General features: G+C 45.4%; 1 protein-coding gene across 5 annotated transcripts in view; it reads left to right on the top strand.

The window, feature by feature from the left end:
• LOC143275832 (uncharacterized) overlaps nucleotides 1-17,422 on the top strand; it is a 19,072-nt gene extending 1,650 nt beyond the window's left edge. Inside the window, exons 1-4 of one of the 5 annotated variants that reach the window (XM_076580118.1) lie at nucleotides 2,530-2,653; nucleotides 3,877-4,094; nucleotides 6,068-6,143; nucleotides 16,256-17,422. In XM_076580118.1, the coding sequence (XP_076436233.1) occupies nucleotides 3,907-4,094; nucleotides 6,068-6,143; nucleotides 16,256-16,492 (501 nt within the window). In that variant the 5' untranslated portion in view covers nucleotides 2,530-2,653; nucleotides 3,877-3,906 and the 3' untranslated portion in view covers nucleotides 16,493-17,422. Of the gene's footprint in view, nucleotides 1-2,529; nucleotides 2,750-3,053; nucleotides 3,200-3,876; nucleotides 4,095-6,067; nucleotides 6,144-16,255 lie in introns of those variants that run through there. The other 4 variants (XM_076580116.1, XM_076580120.1, XM_076580119.1 and 1 more) reach the window with 4 other exon arrangements.
• Nucleotides 17,423-17,500: the final 78 nt, after the last annotated feature.

Raw genomic sequence — 17,500 nt, 5'->3', positions numbered from 1 at the left:
TCAAGGTCTAGTGGAGGGGGAGAAAATATCGACGGCTGAGCCGTGATTCGAACCAGCGCGCTCAGATTCTCTCGCTTCTTAGGCGGACGTGTTACCTGTAGGCCATCATTCCACACAGAGAAATCAATTGTGACCGTGACAAAACTGAAGTAATGCAATACAATACACTATGATACATTACAATACAATACAGTACAACTGATGCAGTAGAATATGTGTATACTGCAAATCAACGCAACGCAACGCAACGCAATGCAACGGATTCATTGAGCGTTTAATGCATTTTGCTTCCATCATTTGGCCGCCGGGACTTGGAGATCCGGTTTCTGCACCTTGTCAACACCTAATGGGTTAAAAGCGTTGGGTTTTGTTGTTGTTGGTGGTGGTGGTGGTGGTGGTGGGGTTGTTTGTTTGTTTGTGGGTTTTTTTTGTTTGTTTGTTGTGTGTGTGTGTGTTTTGTTTTTTTCTTCAAATTTCACCCTCATTTCACTCTCATTTGCCCCAGTTTCCTGCCCCAACCCTCCATTCATTCACATCTCCCACCCCTTCTAACCGATAATACTCAAATGTATTCATGAATAATTTAACAAAATGTCTTCAATCACCGATATGTGTGACGGGACATTAAACAAAATTCCTCCTCCTCCTTAAAAGTGTTCAGCATCTAACACTATATTTTTCATGGCGGAGATTTTTCTTCTCCTTTTTCTTCTTCCTTCTTTAAAAAAAATAAATAAAAAAAATAAAATAAAATAAAATTCCATTTTTTTTTATCATTCAGGCCATTCAGCACACTACAGACTTGATTCTCTTCATAATCATACCTTTTTTTTTTTTTTTTTTTTTTTAAGAAGAAAAAAAAAAGAGTATATATGTATATGCTCAGACGTGCAGATAGAAATTACGCATGTTGAAGATCACGTAGGCCTAACTGATATCCGGCAGCACTGACTATACATTTTCGGTGGGATAGCGGATTAGAAACGTGAAAACTGAAGGACCAGCATGCATGTTGTCGTCACAAAACGGAGTGCCGCGGCTGCCTATATGTGTTAAATTGTATTGATAGATCGCCGGCCTTTCTGGCGAGGTTTTGAAATTCTTTCACATCTGCACTGTTGATGAAAATCAGTAATGCCACCGTTTCTTGCTGCACTCCACAGTTAAAGTCAAAGTAAAAAAAAAAAAAATTTCAGTTGTCAGGCTTCAGTCTGGCCCATAACAATAGGAGTACACGGTTTCACGGCGAAAAAAATCGACGGCATGCCTTATCTGAAATATCATTGAGACATTCTTTTCTGCGGCTAAGTGCTCTCTCTCTCTCTCTCTCTCTCTCTCTCTCTATATATATATATATATATATATATATAACATATATACAATATAGTGTTTCTCAGATCGTATGACGTTGTCATCCGCTGGGATGGTGAGGTGGGTGGGGGAGATGCTAAATCTATGTGAATGCGCAGATGGCTGAATAGTCCAATTTGCGCACGAAATGTTCGCTGACAGTTGGGGCAGACAAAGACAGGCATATCATTGTCAGGGAGCTTGTTTGCCCGTGACTTTCTGGCCTGCCTCTTCTGAACAGCTGCAGCAGTCCTGTTGGCCTCGCACAACTTGGCACCTTTGTGCACAGCAGCGCGCCATTTGTCACGGTCCACTGCAGATTCCTCCCAGGAGTCAGGGTTGATATCAAAAGCTTTCAGAGAGACTTTCAGAGTATCTCTGAAGTGCTTCTTCTGACACTATATATATATATATATATAAAGCAATTTTGTGAAAATAACAACGTTTTAACAGGCTAGAATCAAAGAAAGCTTGAAGAATGACGGCTATCTTAATACTGAACTGGTACTAAATCTTCTCTCAGATCCTGATCAGTATTTGTGACACACGAAAAGAAAGTGCACTTCATTTTCAATGGCATTACGACAAAAAGGACAATAGCTATCATCACTATCTAAATGGGGTCTGTATCGCAAATAACATACCAATTCTAAACTTAGCAAGACACCTTCGTAAGTTCACATTCTTAATTCTCTCCATACGAACGGCGAAAGAGACGACGTTAACAGCGTTTCACCCCAATTACCATCATCAAAATATTGCAAGCGGAAGGCTCTTATACTGAAGAGGTGAATGTTGACAAAGAATACCACAATTCTGACGACGGAAGCTAAAGGTTGGGTCATTAAGACACCCACAGGACATCCGAGGGGTCTGTGTAGAGGAGAAGAGAGGACTGGCCGTACTGAGTGAGTTAACTTGATGAGTTAGCATTAGAGAGACGTCCCTGTCCTGTGCCAAGGTAGTAGCAACACGTGTAGGGGCATTGAAGGCCTTTGTTGCATGACCTCTTTCGTGTGAGGTTACTTCCTGGGTGATGATCCTTGCGATAGTACTCTTATCTCCCAGGCACTGAGTCAGTCCCTCATTGTCCTGACTTGAGTTACAGCCTGATAACACCAGACACAAACACCCCAGCCCTACTTTGAGATATCGATGTATGATATATTAGTGTGTATACGCCAACGTACATAGTTGTTTGTTTGTTTTTCTGTTTCATATTTATATAGCTTGACAGAGTACAGACGTAGACTCAGTACCCGTTTCGGCATCCTGAGAAACTGTTTCTGTGTGCATCTGGTTGGTACGTTACCTGCGTCACTGTGTGTGAATAATTAGAACTTAAAAGCGAATCAGTGCCGACCAAGGGGCCCGTCCTTACTCTCCACTTCGAAAAATGGTACGCTATGACAAGCGTAAACATATGTATCAGTCTGACTCGGAATAACGCTAATCACACACCTCGAATCAAAATATATATACATTAAAAAAAAAAAAATTTAAAGGGGGAGGAGGAGAAGAAAAGGTACAGACACAGATATAGTCTATCTGTCATTGTTGTTTATTACTGTTTTTTAATTGCAGTAGTTTCCACTTCACGGCCAATCAACGACGAGCTTTTCAACATGATATATTTGAAGACAATATTAATCTTGTAAATTATCTTTACATGTCAGTGTTTCCAAACTATGCAGTCTAGACTGTCGTTCAGGTCCCGGATACCACAACTTGAAAAATTCAGTTTCTTGGCGAGGAAGAAAGCTTTGTGGATGCGTTCGGTTAAGACTGTGACGGTGTGACACGCAAGACTGGCATGTGAGCGTCATTTTATTCGCTGAAAATTTCTGCGGTGCGTTAACATTATATATATGTATAACATATATGGGTACATATAGATAGACAATTATATAGATAGATAGATAGATAATGTGATTCACTAGATAGATAGATTTATACACAGATAATGTGATTCACTGGCTCGGAAGCCACTGTCTGAATACATGGATTGTGCATTGGCCAGGAAAGCTGAAGCCAACTGGACGCCATACTGAGATTCAAATCTGGCTGTCAGTCCATTGAGAAGTCGTCTGCTAACTGGTGGTAGTTTCTGAACTGTAACCGTGTATCTTCGATGAAATCGTACTATGCTTGCCCCCACAACATGCTAAATGATGTGTCTTGATTGATGTCTGCCAATGGTTTATTTACCAAAGTTATTACAGGCATGTCTGCTTAACTAACGCTGCGAGCAAGTGATATACTGAAGGTTGCCGTGAAGCAGTCATCGTAGCCAGTTGAGCGCTCGGCTACATATATGAAGTTACCGCTTCGCGCTGTACTGACACGAGTAGCAAAATGTCTGATTGAACACTTCCGCTGGCTTCTGTTTGGAAAAGGGCTCAAAGAAAGCATGCGCTATCCACCAATTTTTAGAACAATGCACGAAAGCCCATTCCACAACTAACCATCCCTGAAAATCAGCTTGGGCCCTTTTCTGTGCTTAATTCACAGTTTGCTTGCTTCCAGGAAGTTCCACGGGGATTGAACCCACACCCAATGGAGCGAAAGGTGCGATTCAACGATGACCCCTGCAGCAGTTTCCGACGCAGCCATACTTGGTCTCTCGAGGACATGGATGACCGAGACGACGATGTCAGCTCGTGTGTCAGCTGTGGCTGTCTCAAACCAACGCCGTTTGTCCGGAAGAGGCTGGGGAGTGCGCAGGTTCGCCACGGTGTGCACAGGTATGTTCCTCACTCTGTGTGTGTGTGTGTGTGTGTGTGTGTGTGTGTGTGTGTGTTTTGCACAACCTCATTGAGTCATGCAATTATACGGAACAATGCCCAGTCAACGTCATTTGTCAAAGTATGCAGTAATGCAAAGCACGCACGCGGCACACACACACACACACACACACGCACGCACGCACGCACGCACGCACAGAGGAGAGACAGACACTCGGACACAGAGAGAGAGAGAGAGAGAGAGAGAGAAAGCATGTTCATCAGTTGTCAATTTGTCAATATTGTCGAATTATTGTGTTCATTTCGTTAACTTGAACACCGTGGGTTTTTTGTTGTTGTTGTTGTTTTGGGTTTTTTGTGGGTTTTTTTTATAGTTTAGTTTTTTTCTTTGTTTGTTTGTTTGTTTGTTCTTTTATTCCCTTCCACACACCACATTCAACAGAAGATCACAACACAGGAAAAGCACAGATGCTTCAGTAACTCCACCATTTTCAGTTTCAATTTCTCAGAGAGGAGGCATCACTGCGTTCAGTCCGGACAAATCCAAATACTCCACACCACATCTGCTTGGCGCGAACCTGACCACCAGCATGAACCAACGCGCTTAGTCAGGCCTTGAGTTCATGCATATATATATATATTGTGTACCTATCAGAGTCACTGTGACAAGCAGAGCTGTATTATCAATGGTTTCTCCAATGCAATGGGAAATTATTTACAGCTTAGTCTTTTGTCAAGGACTATGACTCTCAAACTGGGAGGCAAAATTGCATTGGCTCTTAGTTCTGCAGCCTTGGGGGCTAGTTGGGAACCATCCCAACGCCGACTGTCCTAAAACCCACTTGGCCGAGAGAGTGGGGATGTAACTTCGGCAAGACACTCTCCACTATAATCAAATTCTGGCCCAAATAGTCGCCCGGGACAGCAGATGCCTCCTCTGCTGATCTGATGGTCATAGTCGGACACGACTGACTACCACATCATATCATACCTATCAGAGTGGATTTCATCTACAAAACTTTGGACACGGCAGAGGACCACACACTCGTTGCCACGTGTTCTTTACTTCGTCAAGGCGCCATGTGCGTGCTGCGCACTGAGGACTTGGGTTTATCGTCGACATCCTCAGGCTGGATGAGAAGACTGCTCAGTTTGGTTTTTCACTGAGTCAGACTTGGGAAGAAGGGCGAGCCAGGGACTCAAACCCAGACACCCACGGACACCGAGTCAGTCGCGCCAAATGCGTACTGCCCACGGGACCTCGGTGTATCGTCGGCCTCATCCTGTATGGCCAGACGCTCAGTTTGATTTTCCAGTCTTCTTCTTCTTCTTTTGCGTTCACTCGTATGCACACGAGTGGGCTTTTACGTGTATGACCGTTTTTACCCCGCCATGTAGGCAGCCATACTCCGTTTTCGGGGGTGTGCATGCTGGGTATGTTCTTGTTTCCATAACCCACCGAACGCTGACATGGATTACAGGATCTGTAACGTGCGTATTTGATCTTCTGCTTGCATATACACACGAAGGGGGTTCAGGCACTAAGCAGGTCTGCACATATGTTGACCTGGGAGATTGTAAAAATCTCCACCCTTTACCCACCAGGCGCCGTCACCGTGATTCGAACCCGGGACCCTCAGATTGAAAGTCCAACGCTTTAACCATTCGGCTATTGCGCCAGTCAGATTTTCCAGTCAAACTTTGGAGAACTATAAAGGGCGACTGACACCGGCCCATCGTGGCCGCGGATTCGAACCCAGACTGACACTCAGCCACGGACGGACACTGAGTGAATTGGCATTAAATAAGCGTCTTAGCCATTCTGCCACATGACACGCAGAGACAACACAGACAGGACTCTACAGCCGGGGGGCAAAACTGTCACACAACAACCTTCCTGATTCCCATCTCTTGATGGAACTCCTTTCTCATTCACAGTAACAGAATGCTTTTCTGACGACTGTGTACAACAGGATATCGGAATATCTCCCTGAGCACGACTGCTTCCTACCACGCGCTCCTGCGTTCAAGGCGCTGGGCACTGAACATGTGAGTCTTTTGTGTGTGTATCTTTGTGTGTGTGTGTGTGTGTGTGTGTGTGTGTGTGTGTGTGTGTGTGTGTAACACCACCACCTCCACCACCACCAATAACAACAACAACAATCATCATCATCATTATCATCATCGTTTTAAAACTTTTTTTAATTTTTTTTTATTCATTTCCAATTTTGATTGCACACAGACAACTGACACATGTATACACAAAGGAAAGAAACTGAAAGGGGCCATACTGAACGATCGAACGTGTTGTAATGATAATAACAATGTTAATAATGTTAAGAAGAAGAAGAAAAGAATTTATACAACGCTGAATTTTGTGCAGAGACAAATCAAAGCGCTTTCACACCACCACCAGTCATTCACACGCATGCACAACTAATAAACAAACGTAACTAGAACAATTTGAACAGTGTAATTCGAACTTTGGCGGGGGTGGGGGTGGGGGGTGGCATATAAGCTAAGATGAACATACACTGAAGGTAACATGTGAATTGAATACTTCAGCAGTCAGCAATCATTCGAACACAGAACGTATGATAAACTACCTGTGCAACAAACAAGAATGCAGTAAAATCAATATTCAACAAGAAAGCTAAAGAAACTGTACTCCGAAAAAACCTGAGAGAATCTGGCTTCCAAGCCAAAGTCCTCGCCATAGAGATTGGTGCAAGAGGGTTTGTAAGCGCATCTGCCTACAGCCTGATGAAACAGCTGTCGATTTCTGGCAGAGAGAGGACAAGGACTCTCAAGGCAATGGCAGAAGCAGCAGAAAAGAGTTCCAACTGGATTTGGTCCCTACTCAAACTAGGCGTACGATGGCTCAGTGGCTAAAACGTCTGCCAGAAAAGGTGACTCCGTCCTGAAGTGGCCACCACCCTGGAGGCGCGAGTTCGAACCTGCTGAGGATCAGGGGGGGAAAATAAAAGAAAGGGCGGCGATACAAGGGCATCCAGGAGTCATGACCTGGGTGCGACCCGGCCCCCTTAGAGTGTGAGGAGTTAAGGGCCGAAACACTTGACTGAGGGGGGATTCTTCTCTGAAGACCTTGTACTGTCCAGCTCTCCCTATAGTTTCTTATCACAAGAAAGCTAAAGAAACTGTACACCGAAAAAAAAAAGGAACGGGTGGAGGTGGAGGAGCTCGAACTATTTTTGGAAAATGTAGTTCAAGGCCAAACCGGGAAGAGCTGAGTCAGGGTTCAGCAGATGTTTCGCGAAGCGACTGAAAAGGGAGATCGTTCCCAATAATTATTAAGTCCGGGACAGGCGCAATAGCCGAGTGGTTAAAGCTTTGGACTTTCAATCTGAGGGTCCCGGGTTCGAATCTCGGTAACGGCGCCTAGTGGGGGAAAAGGGTGGAGATTTGTCCGATCTCCCAGGTCAACATATGTGCAGACCTGCTAGTGCCTGAACACCCTTCGTGTGTATACGGCAAGCAGAAGATCAAATACGCACGTTAAAGATCCTGTCAGCGTTCGGCCGGTGGGTTATGGAAACAAGAACATACCCAGCATGCACACCCCCGAAAACGGAGTATGGCTGCCTCAGTACATGGCGGGGTAGAAACGGCCATACACGAAAGCCCACTCATGTACATACGAGTGAACGTGGGAGTTACAGCCCACGAACGAAGAAGTTCCGTCGTGGGGACGCTGCACTGCTGAACTCGTCAGCAACTGTCTCCACATGATTTCTGGAGGTCGTGGGATAGGGTGGGAGTTTCGGCAAAGCCCTGGCCCTCTCAGATGTAACCGTGTTGTAACGATGTTACCCGGTAGCACTTATTTGTATTTGTATTTCTCTTTATCACAACAGATTTCTCTGTGTGAAATTCGGGCTGCTCTCCCCAGGGAGAGCGCGTCGCTACACAACAGCGCCACCCCCCCCCCCCCCCCTTTTTCTTTTTTTCTTTTTTTTTTTGTGTGTGTGTTGTTGTTGTTGTTTTGTTTTTGTTTCCTGTGTGCAGTTTGATTTGTTTTCTTCTATCGAAGTGGATTTTTCTACAGAATTTTGCCAGGAACAACCCTTTTGTTGCCGTGGGTTCTTTTACGTGCGCTGAATGCATCCTGCACACGGGACCTCCGTTTATCGTCAGTCTCATCCGAATGACTAGCGTCCAGACCACCACTCAAGGTCTAGTGGAAGGGGAGAAAATATCCGCGGCGAATGAGCCGTGATTGGAACCAACGCGCTCAGATTCTCTCGTTTCCTACTAAGCGGACGCGTTGCCTCTGTTGAGGCCATCACTCCACTATTCATACCAGGTCATATGGTTACCAGGGACACAGGAGAACCTCTGACCTGACTCAGAGATTCTTACACCCCTCCATCTTTCCTTTTGCTTGAGTTCTGCCATGTACAAAAGTGTCAGTATCTACCCCATCTTTTTTCAGCACCATCATGCTTTGCTCGTTTGTTACATAGTGTTCGTCAGTGTTGCTGTCAATACCTTGAGTACTCCCATTCGCAGAAGCACTCTTGTGGACTTTCAAGACGGTGTTTTTTATGTATGGTACGTGGTCATCCTGTCTTAAGTTTATGTAGGTACCAGTGTTGGAGCGCCTCTGTTTCGTGTGGCAAATAGAAACTTGTAGCAAGCCTGACTGACAAAATCTTGACAGATCAATCGCTTGCTGGTTGACTTCACGCGATTAGGCTCCACCCGCTCCACACTCTCCCACCCGGCCGCACTCCCCCACCCGGCCCACTCTCCCACTCGCCCACACTCTCCCACTCGCCCACACTCTCCCACCCGGCCGCACTCTCCACCCGGCCCACTCTCCCACACTCTCCCACCCACCCACACTCTCCAACTCGCCCGCACTCTCCACCCGGCCCACTCTCCCACACTCTCCCACCCACCCACACTCTCCAACTCGGCCGCACTCTCCACCCGGCCCACTCTCCCACACTCTCCCACCTGCCCACACTCTCCCACCCGGCCTCACTCCCCCACCCACCCACACTCTCCAACTCGCCCGCACTCTCCACCCGGCCCACTCTCCCACACTCTCCCACCTGCCCACACTCTCCCACCCGGCCGCACTCCCCCACCCACCCACACTCTCCCACTCGCCCGCACTCTCCCACCCGGCCCACTCTCCCACCCACCCGCCCACACTCTCCCACCCGCCCACACTCTCCCACTCGCCCGCACTCTCCCACCCGGCCCACTCTCCCACCCGCCCGCACTCTCCCACCCGGCCCACTCTCCCACCCGCCCGCACTCTCCCACCCGGCCCACTCTCCCACCCGCCCACACTCTCCCACCCGCCCACACTCTCCCACTCGCCCGCACTCTCCCACCCGGCCCACTCTCCCCCACCCGCGCGCACTCTCCCACTCGCCAGCACTCTCCCACCCGGCCCACTCTCCCACCCACCCGCACACACTCTCCAACCCGCCCACACTCTCCCACCCACCCGCCCACACTCTCCCACCCGGTCCACTCTCCCAGCCGGTCCCCACTCCCCGCACAAACTGACGAGAGTGAGAGAGAGAGAGAGAGGGAGAGAGAAATGCGAATGATTTATTCATTAACAGGCTATAGCCCCTCATGAAGGGGTGAACATGGACATACAAAAAAGTCACAGCCATATCAAATGTCATACATACATATCAATGGTCACAGAGAGACAGAGAGTGGGGGGGGGAGGGGGCGGGGGGGGGGGGATTGGACGGACGTACAGACAGACAGACAGAAACAAAGAGAGAGGGTACACGATTCATTCCGGCTGAAAATCGTGCTGCCTGAAAACCATAATATCGCCTATTGCCCTAAAAACCGAACAGAACACACACACGAACACGACTATTCAACACTCTTCTCAGAACACGCCAGGCACTGGTAACATTTTCGAAGAATGCAGTTTTGTCCGGTACCACACTAACCGACTTCACGCTAAACGCCTTCTTCGCTTCCAACGCATTCGCATTCACAGAGCATGCGGTGGCCGCATTACTCCATGGAATCATTACACCCAGGAGTCAATTCATGCGTGAGGTTGAGCATGTCTGTATGTGGTCAGAAGCGCTCAGTTCCAGGGAGAGTGAATCTGTGACAAGTACAATATTGTACGTTCTTCCGGGAGTACTTTAGAAGAGGGAGCCATTGCACGACATTACTGCGCGGCGTCGACCAGGCCTTAACACCTGCTGTGCAGGTTTGAACAACACCCTCAATAACTCTTGTCTGTCAAGTCGATCAGTAACACTAGAACTTCGGGGTCCCAGTCTTTTCTTTTATATATATATATATATATATATATTTTTTTTTTTTTTTTTTTTTTTTTTATGGTCAAATGAAATATTCTCATTCTCTCTCTCATGCAAAATTCTTCGTGTGTTTTCTTAAATCAACCATATGATGGACAATTGCTTTGCGTTTTATCAATTTTCGATCAGTGCTCACAGAGGAATGGGAGGCTTGCTCCAGCGTGGGTTGTCTTGTGTACCCGTCTCTCTCTCTCTCTCTCTCTCTCTCTCTCTCTCTCTCTCTCTCTGTGTGAGCGCGTGCTCGAGTGTGCGCGCGTGCGTGTGCATATAGTTACTGAGAGAGAGAGAGAGAGTGTGTGTGTGTGTGTGTGTGTGTGTGTGTGTTGAAGTGTCCGAATCTTCTCCGGCAGTCTTCCGACTTGGGCCCAGACAATATTCAACTGTGGGTGTGAGAACGTGGTATAAGAACCGGTCAAAGGCTATTCCAGTCGAGTCCCATGCTCCATTCAGCTGAGCTTTAAAAAAAAAGATAAATAAATTACTGATAAAAAGCCAGGAAAAAAAGGGGGGGCCGGGGGGGGGGGGGGGGGTGGCGGTGGCGGGGGGTTCATAGGAAGGTAAAATGACGTTTACACGTCTGCACTGATGCATATATTTCGCCCTCCGTCCTATCTCGATCTCTTTGTGCGAACAAAATATCTCCTGTGTCAAGAGTCTATTGTGCCGCGAACACCATGGAATGTTCCACCATGCTTCGTGGAATATTTGAATTACCCTGACGAACCGGTGTAGCACCAGAAAATGACTCATACCTCTGTTTTCACTCCACTGGAGTGATTTGGGGTCCGGTGGCCGAACGGCTAGCGCTGGATTTTCGACCGAGTTTCCTGAGTTCGATCCGTGGTTTCGACGCAACTGGTGGGTTAAGTGTGGAGATTTTTTCCGATCTTCCTGGTCAGCAAATGTGCAGACCCGCTAGCGCCTGAGGCCTTTTCATGGTCGTGTTTATACGCATTCAGAATGTCACATTTGATACGCACGATTAAGATCCCGCAATTCATGTCAGCTTTCGGTGGGTTATGAAAAGAAGAACTTACCAAGCATGCACATCCCCGAAAACGGAGTATGGCTGACTAAATGGCGCTGGGGGTTAAAAACGGTCATACACGTAAAAAGCCAATTTGTAGATAGAGTATACGAGTGAACGTAGGAGTTGCGGCCCACGAACGCAGAAGATGACCCCACCGCAGACAGCCCCCAAAACACTCCCTCGGAACTATTTCGGGGTAGGCTTTTCTTTTTAATCATTTACTTCCTTTAGTTTTTGTTTTTGTTTTTACGCCACTCTGCCATAGCCCAGATTAACTGCAGCCCGTTTTTTCATTGGAATATATATATCTTTATTGTGTAATTCATTTTCTCTCTTTTTTGTGGAAAAATCATAAGAGACATTCAGGGGATCATTTGTTGGGGGGGGGGGGGGGGCGGGGGTTAGGAGGGGGGGCGGGGAGAGGGGCGGGGAGAATGACTCCAATTGCATTTTATGTGCCAAAAAGACGCCAAGGGTGACTTTTTTCAGGGTCAGCATTGTAGGGTACTGTCCCAAAATGACTTGAGTGTGCTGTTGTACTGAGTGTTGTTGTACGATGTTGTTGTTGTTTTCCACGGGTAATATACTGATTAGTGCTCTCTAAACAACTTGATTTTTATTAAATCATTTTCAATGGCATGGGAGTTTTTTCAGGGCATGGTCTGGACTTTTCCTGGCCTAATTCAGGCCTTCCCCGCAATGATTCCACAGGGTTACTTTGAGGGGGATTGGGGTTGGGAGCGGGGCGGGGCGGGGGGGGGGGGGGTCATTCTATGTAACTACACCGATCTTTGTACCCAGTCATGCGCGCAGAAGACCAGACGAGTGTCCGCTTTCGGTGTTGCTTGCTCTCCTGTCGACGCGATCAAACACTGAACAGACGCTAATGGCGTTTGTGTCTGTGAACAATTTCACCATTTACGACGAATGTCCCCGTTGCAGCCCAGCAATTTAACTGATGTCTGGATACTGTTTTATTCGTATGTCTGCCAAGCAGGTTTGTACAAAGTACGCATCGTGCACGATTATCGGAACTCTGTTGGGTGATCGGCAATATCCAAAATTTCTTTTCCTGAACTCTTTCCATTCGCTTTCGTTTCGAAGACGGACAAAGTTGTAAATTAGTTAGAAAACATTGTAATATATATTCAACATTTCTTCCCCTCTCGAAGAAGCCGTAAAGAAGGCCAGTAGAAGAGTGGAGGGGAAGAAATGTCGAGGATATATGAATAGATTAACCAAATTACAACCCTTTCCGTCTTAGAAACAAAACAGCGCAATTTTATTGCTGTGTGCTGGTTGACTTTTTCACATGCCCGCTTCGTAGTTGCTGTGGTGTGGTAGATTCGAATCGTCGTGTGCAGTCTGCAACGAAGCTAGCGATCTCGTGTGTGTGTGTGTGTGTGTGTGTGTGTGTGTGTGTGTGTGTGTTGCTCAGTACATGATTATACAATATCTATGATATGTTTTGTTTTGAATGCATCAGTTTTCCATCTATGCACAAGACTGAGACTGGGGTATACCCGCCCTGACTCTAAACTGAATGTTACTGGTTGCCAGTGTTATATGTCAAACTTTCTGCGGTGATGATTTTCATATTTTCAAGGTTATGTTTGAAAATATCGCAAGCAAAGTTACCAACAAGAGTGCAACATTCTTGTAGAGACCGAAGAAGTTGCATGTTATTTACACGTGATGTGTTCCGAATCTTTGTTTCCCTGTTCGCAAATAGTGATTGCAATAAAAAGAACGACATGGTATTAAAAAAAAAAAAAAAAAAAAAAAAAAAAAAAGCTAGCGATCTTGGTCTCTTCGTCAGTCTTCCTGTGTGGACGTTGTTGTTTTGCCTGTGGACTGAAGACTGCATTGGGGTCGACACGGACGCGTCGTTTCCTGGTCTGGTTTTGTGTCAGTTCTGACTGTGTGTACCCAGCCGGGCTGTCTGTCCGTAGTGAAAGGTTGAGTGCAAGCACTACCGTTATGTTCTGAAGGTTATTTGACCTACAGTCAGATTCTCCATTTGTCTTTTTCGTTTGTTTGTTGTTGCTGTTTTTGGAGGATGGGGGTGTGGGGGTGGGGTATTTCTATGATTTTTAATTGGTTGTCCTACTTAATTAAGAAGTTTAACTAATGGGGGTATTTCGATGAATTTGGGGTGGTTGTGCTACTTAATTCAGAAGTCAGTTTTAACTAAATTTAACATGTCTAAGTGTTCGTCTGTTCTAAGATTGTAAAGCCAGATATTCACTGATATTTTGAAAGCGTGCATCCATACATACACCCAGACACTGGCAGACAGACCGCGGCGGACCACACACACACACACACACACACACACACACACACCACTGAAAAACAACAACATACGCGCACGCACATACACGCACATCGGCCGATTTAATAGTATACTTAATACACGCTCGTACACGCGCACACACGGCAGTCAGTGATACACACACACCCATTTAATACTTTACTTAATATACGCTCGTACTAAGTCACTCAGCTACGAGTCAGTTTACTTGAATTACTTCAGTTTCCTTTCTCACTCATATAGTCACTCAATCATTCACTCTCTTACTTTCCTGATCGGTGAGTTCATTCATTGCACTGTACGTACATACACTGGCAGACATACCGTAATATGGATAATTACATAGCGCCTATCCTCGGTCGAAGACCAAGCTCTAAGCGCTTCACAAATTCAGGGTCATTTGCACACTGAACAGGCTGCGTAACTGGGTAGAGCCGACTGACTGCTGCCACTGGGCGCTCATCGTTCGTTTCCTGTGTCATTTTATCAGATTTCAGGCACGTACACTTACACACTCAGACAGACATGTTACATTTTACGTGCATGACCTTGACAGTTTTGTTTATCTACCCCACCATTTAGACAGCCATACTCCGTATTCGGGGGTGTGCTTGCTGGGTATGTTCTTGTTTCCATAACCCACCGAACGCTGACATGGATTGCAGGATTTGTTTTTTTGTTGTCAGAACATATTTCTGTCTGTGAAATTCGGGCTGCTCTCCCCACGGTGAGCGCGTCACAACACTGAGAGCGCCACCCATATTTTTGTTGTTTTTTTCCCTGCGTGCAGTTTTATTTGTTTTTCCTATCGAAGTGGATTTTTCTACAGAATTATGCCAGGAACAACCCTTTTGTTGCCGCATGGGTTCTTTTACGTGCGCTAAGTGCATGCTGCACACAGGACCTCGGTTTATCATCTCATCCAAATGACAGTGTCCAGACCACCAATCAAGGTCAGTCTAGTAGCCTGAGCCGAGATTCAGAGTTTCAGAGTTTGTTTACTCCCATTAACTCTTTTGAGTCATAGAGAAACAAGGAAACATGACAATAACAGGATGACGGCCACAGAGGAAGAGCGGAGATAATCTAAAAAGAAGAAACAAAAAGTGGGGATAATACAAATGGGGGGAAAATAAAATGAAATAAAAGGCCAAATGCAATCATCAGTCTGGTACAATGCAATAGGAACAGACAAATGCACAGATCACAACTTAGATTTACAATACGGCTCTGTATTTGACTAGTTGAGCCTGAACTGGGAACTGGGGGGTTAGCTGGAGCATAGCATTAATAATGACATGGTGTAACAAAATAAAATACACAATAATTTGCATGTTATTTTAGCACCCATTTGCCAGTAATACTGGGATTGGTTTGATATATACAAGAGAAAACACACACACACACACACACACACACACACACACATATATATATATATATATATATATATATATATATATATATATGATCATGCAAGTTGCAAATGGATATGTACGGGATGCGGTGTCAAGATTAACACAAGTCATTGTTCTAATTCCTATTCAACAAGTACAGTTAAGGCATAAGTGGCAAAGAATCCGGACTGAAACTGGCTCCTAACGAAACACATTAAAACCTTCTTTAATGAATGCGGCAAAATTTAGTAACTTTTTCTTCAGTACTACTAATCAGTAGACATTAATGTTGCATATTTGTGGAAGTTGGAACGTGTTCTGTAATACTTAGGTAAATACTGATTGCGGAGATTTTGAATTGCAGGACATTCCATGACAAAGTGGCAGTATTCGTCTCCCACTCGATTCGTGTCACAAAGATGACTAGACACAACTGATCTTGCTTCTTGTGGTATGTTCATGTGTCTCCCTTTCTCAATTGGTAGTTTGTGATTACTTGTTCTGAGTTTCAACATTGGGATGCTATAGCACAACGGCAAAATGTCTAGATAACCTTCAAAAGCTATTTGGCTTTTAAATAAACTGAAGTTGAGGAGAGAAAATATCCGCGGCGGCTGAGCCGTGATTTGGAACCAGCGCGCTCAGGTCAGTCTCTCGCTTCCTACGCAGACGCGTTACCTCCTGGCCATCACTCCACACGCTAACCTCTCGGCTTGCGTGCTTACTTAGTAACTTGTTTTTTGCATTCATTATCAGTTGTTTCGCTTGTCAGTTTAACGACTTCTCTTTTACGAAGTCCTTTAAGTAATTTCCTGTAACTGTATTTAGAGGGGTTTTTTTTGTTTGTTTGTTTGTTTTGTTTTTCTTTCAAATTTCACCCACATTTTTACCCTCATTTGCCCAGTTTCCCCAAACCCTCCATTCATCCACATCTCCCACCCCTTCTAACCGATAATACTCAGATGTATTCCTAAATACTTTTACAAAATGTCTTCAATCACCGATATGTGTGACGGGACATTTAACAAAAATTCCTTCCTTCCTTGTTTTCTCACTCACTGGTGATAGCTATTTTTTCTTCACAGGTGGATAACATCGTCAGAAGACTCTACTCCCCGCCGTCTCCAAGGAAAATTCGAACTCAGAACTGCAGCAACAGTCGCATCATGGAAGAAAAGGAGAGAGAGTCTAAGTTCTCGGGATACGGGAACGTCTCGCGAGAGGAGCTGCACGAAATCACGCAGCGTCTGACCAAGCCCACCATGATGGCGAAGCTGCGACAAAGACCGCCCAGGCATTTGATCACCATGATGGAAAACTGAATGATTTTGGAACATTCTTTTTTTTATTCTCGGTCTCAGTGTCTCTCTCTCTCTCTCTCTCTCTCTCTCTCTCTCTCTCCTCTTTCTCTCTCTCAATCATTACCAATTTTCATGGTTTAAAAATGACTAAGTGGTTGAGAGAACAATCATAGTTTTGATATGTTTTTTTTTTCTTTTGTTGACGGTAAAATGTTTGAATTTGTGTTGTTGTTTCCCAGTTGTGAAAAGACCTTTCTTGGCAATGACATAATTCAGTACTGCGTCCTCTCTCAGTCTCTCCCTCCTTCCCTCCCCCCTTCTCTCTCTCTCCCTTCATACAACTATACTGTTTTAACCTTTTTATTTCATTTTACATACACCCAGAGCAGAAAAAAGTCTAAATTTTATTCATATCGATCACAGAATGAATAATGTTTTACAGCCGGTTGACTGCAAGATTCAGTTCCATCGGTTTGTCAGTTTACTGCACTGGAAGAATGTTGACAACTGCTGCACTCTCCTTTCTCTTGTCTCTTTTCGAAGGGGAAAAAAGTTTACCAACTGAGTCAGTGAAGAGATGGAGACACGATAAAGTGGATTTTTGAGAATTCCCGCGAAGTTCGTTACTGATGCAATTCCACATCGATGGTCGAGGATTCCCTTTATAAACGTTTCACTGATAGGTAGACTATTGTTATTACTAGTCGTTAACTTCCTTAATTGCACGATGTTTCTTTATTATGTCGTCACTCTTTCGATTTAGCACTGCGGATAATCGTGAATTTATAGGTTTTGCGTCAGGCTGTCTCAGTGTGTGAAAACGGCTGTGATTATGGCATCACTGATATTTATTTACGTGAGTTGTTACTGATTTACGTGTGGTTTCCATTCCCACTGAGCTGTTTCGCATGAGGGAATGTTCATTTGATAATAAAGCGGATTGATTTTCAATTTGGTTTTCGCCGTCTCCGGCTTCATGGTTTATACTGTGCATGAATGGATGGAAGACGTGAGTGCGCGTACGCACAC

Source organism: Babylonia areolata, chromosome 31 (genome assembly GCF_041734735.1).
Source record: "Babylonia areolata isolate BAREFJ2019XMU chromosome 31, ASM4173473v1, whole genome shotgun sequence".
NCBI lineage: Eukaryota > Metazoa > Mollusca > Gastropoda > Neogastropoda > Buccinidae > Babylonia > Babylonia areolata.
This window is presented reverse-complemented; position numbering and strand designations above follow the sequence as displayed.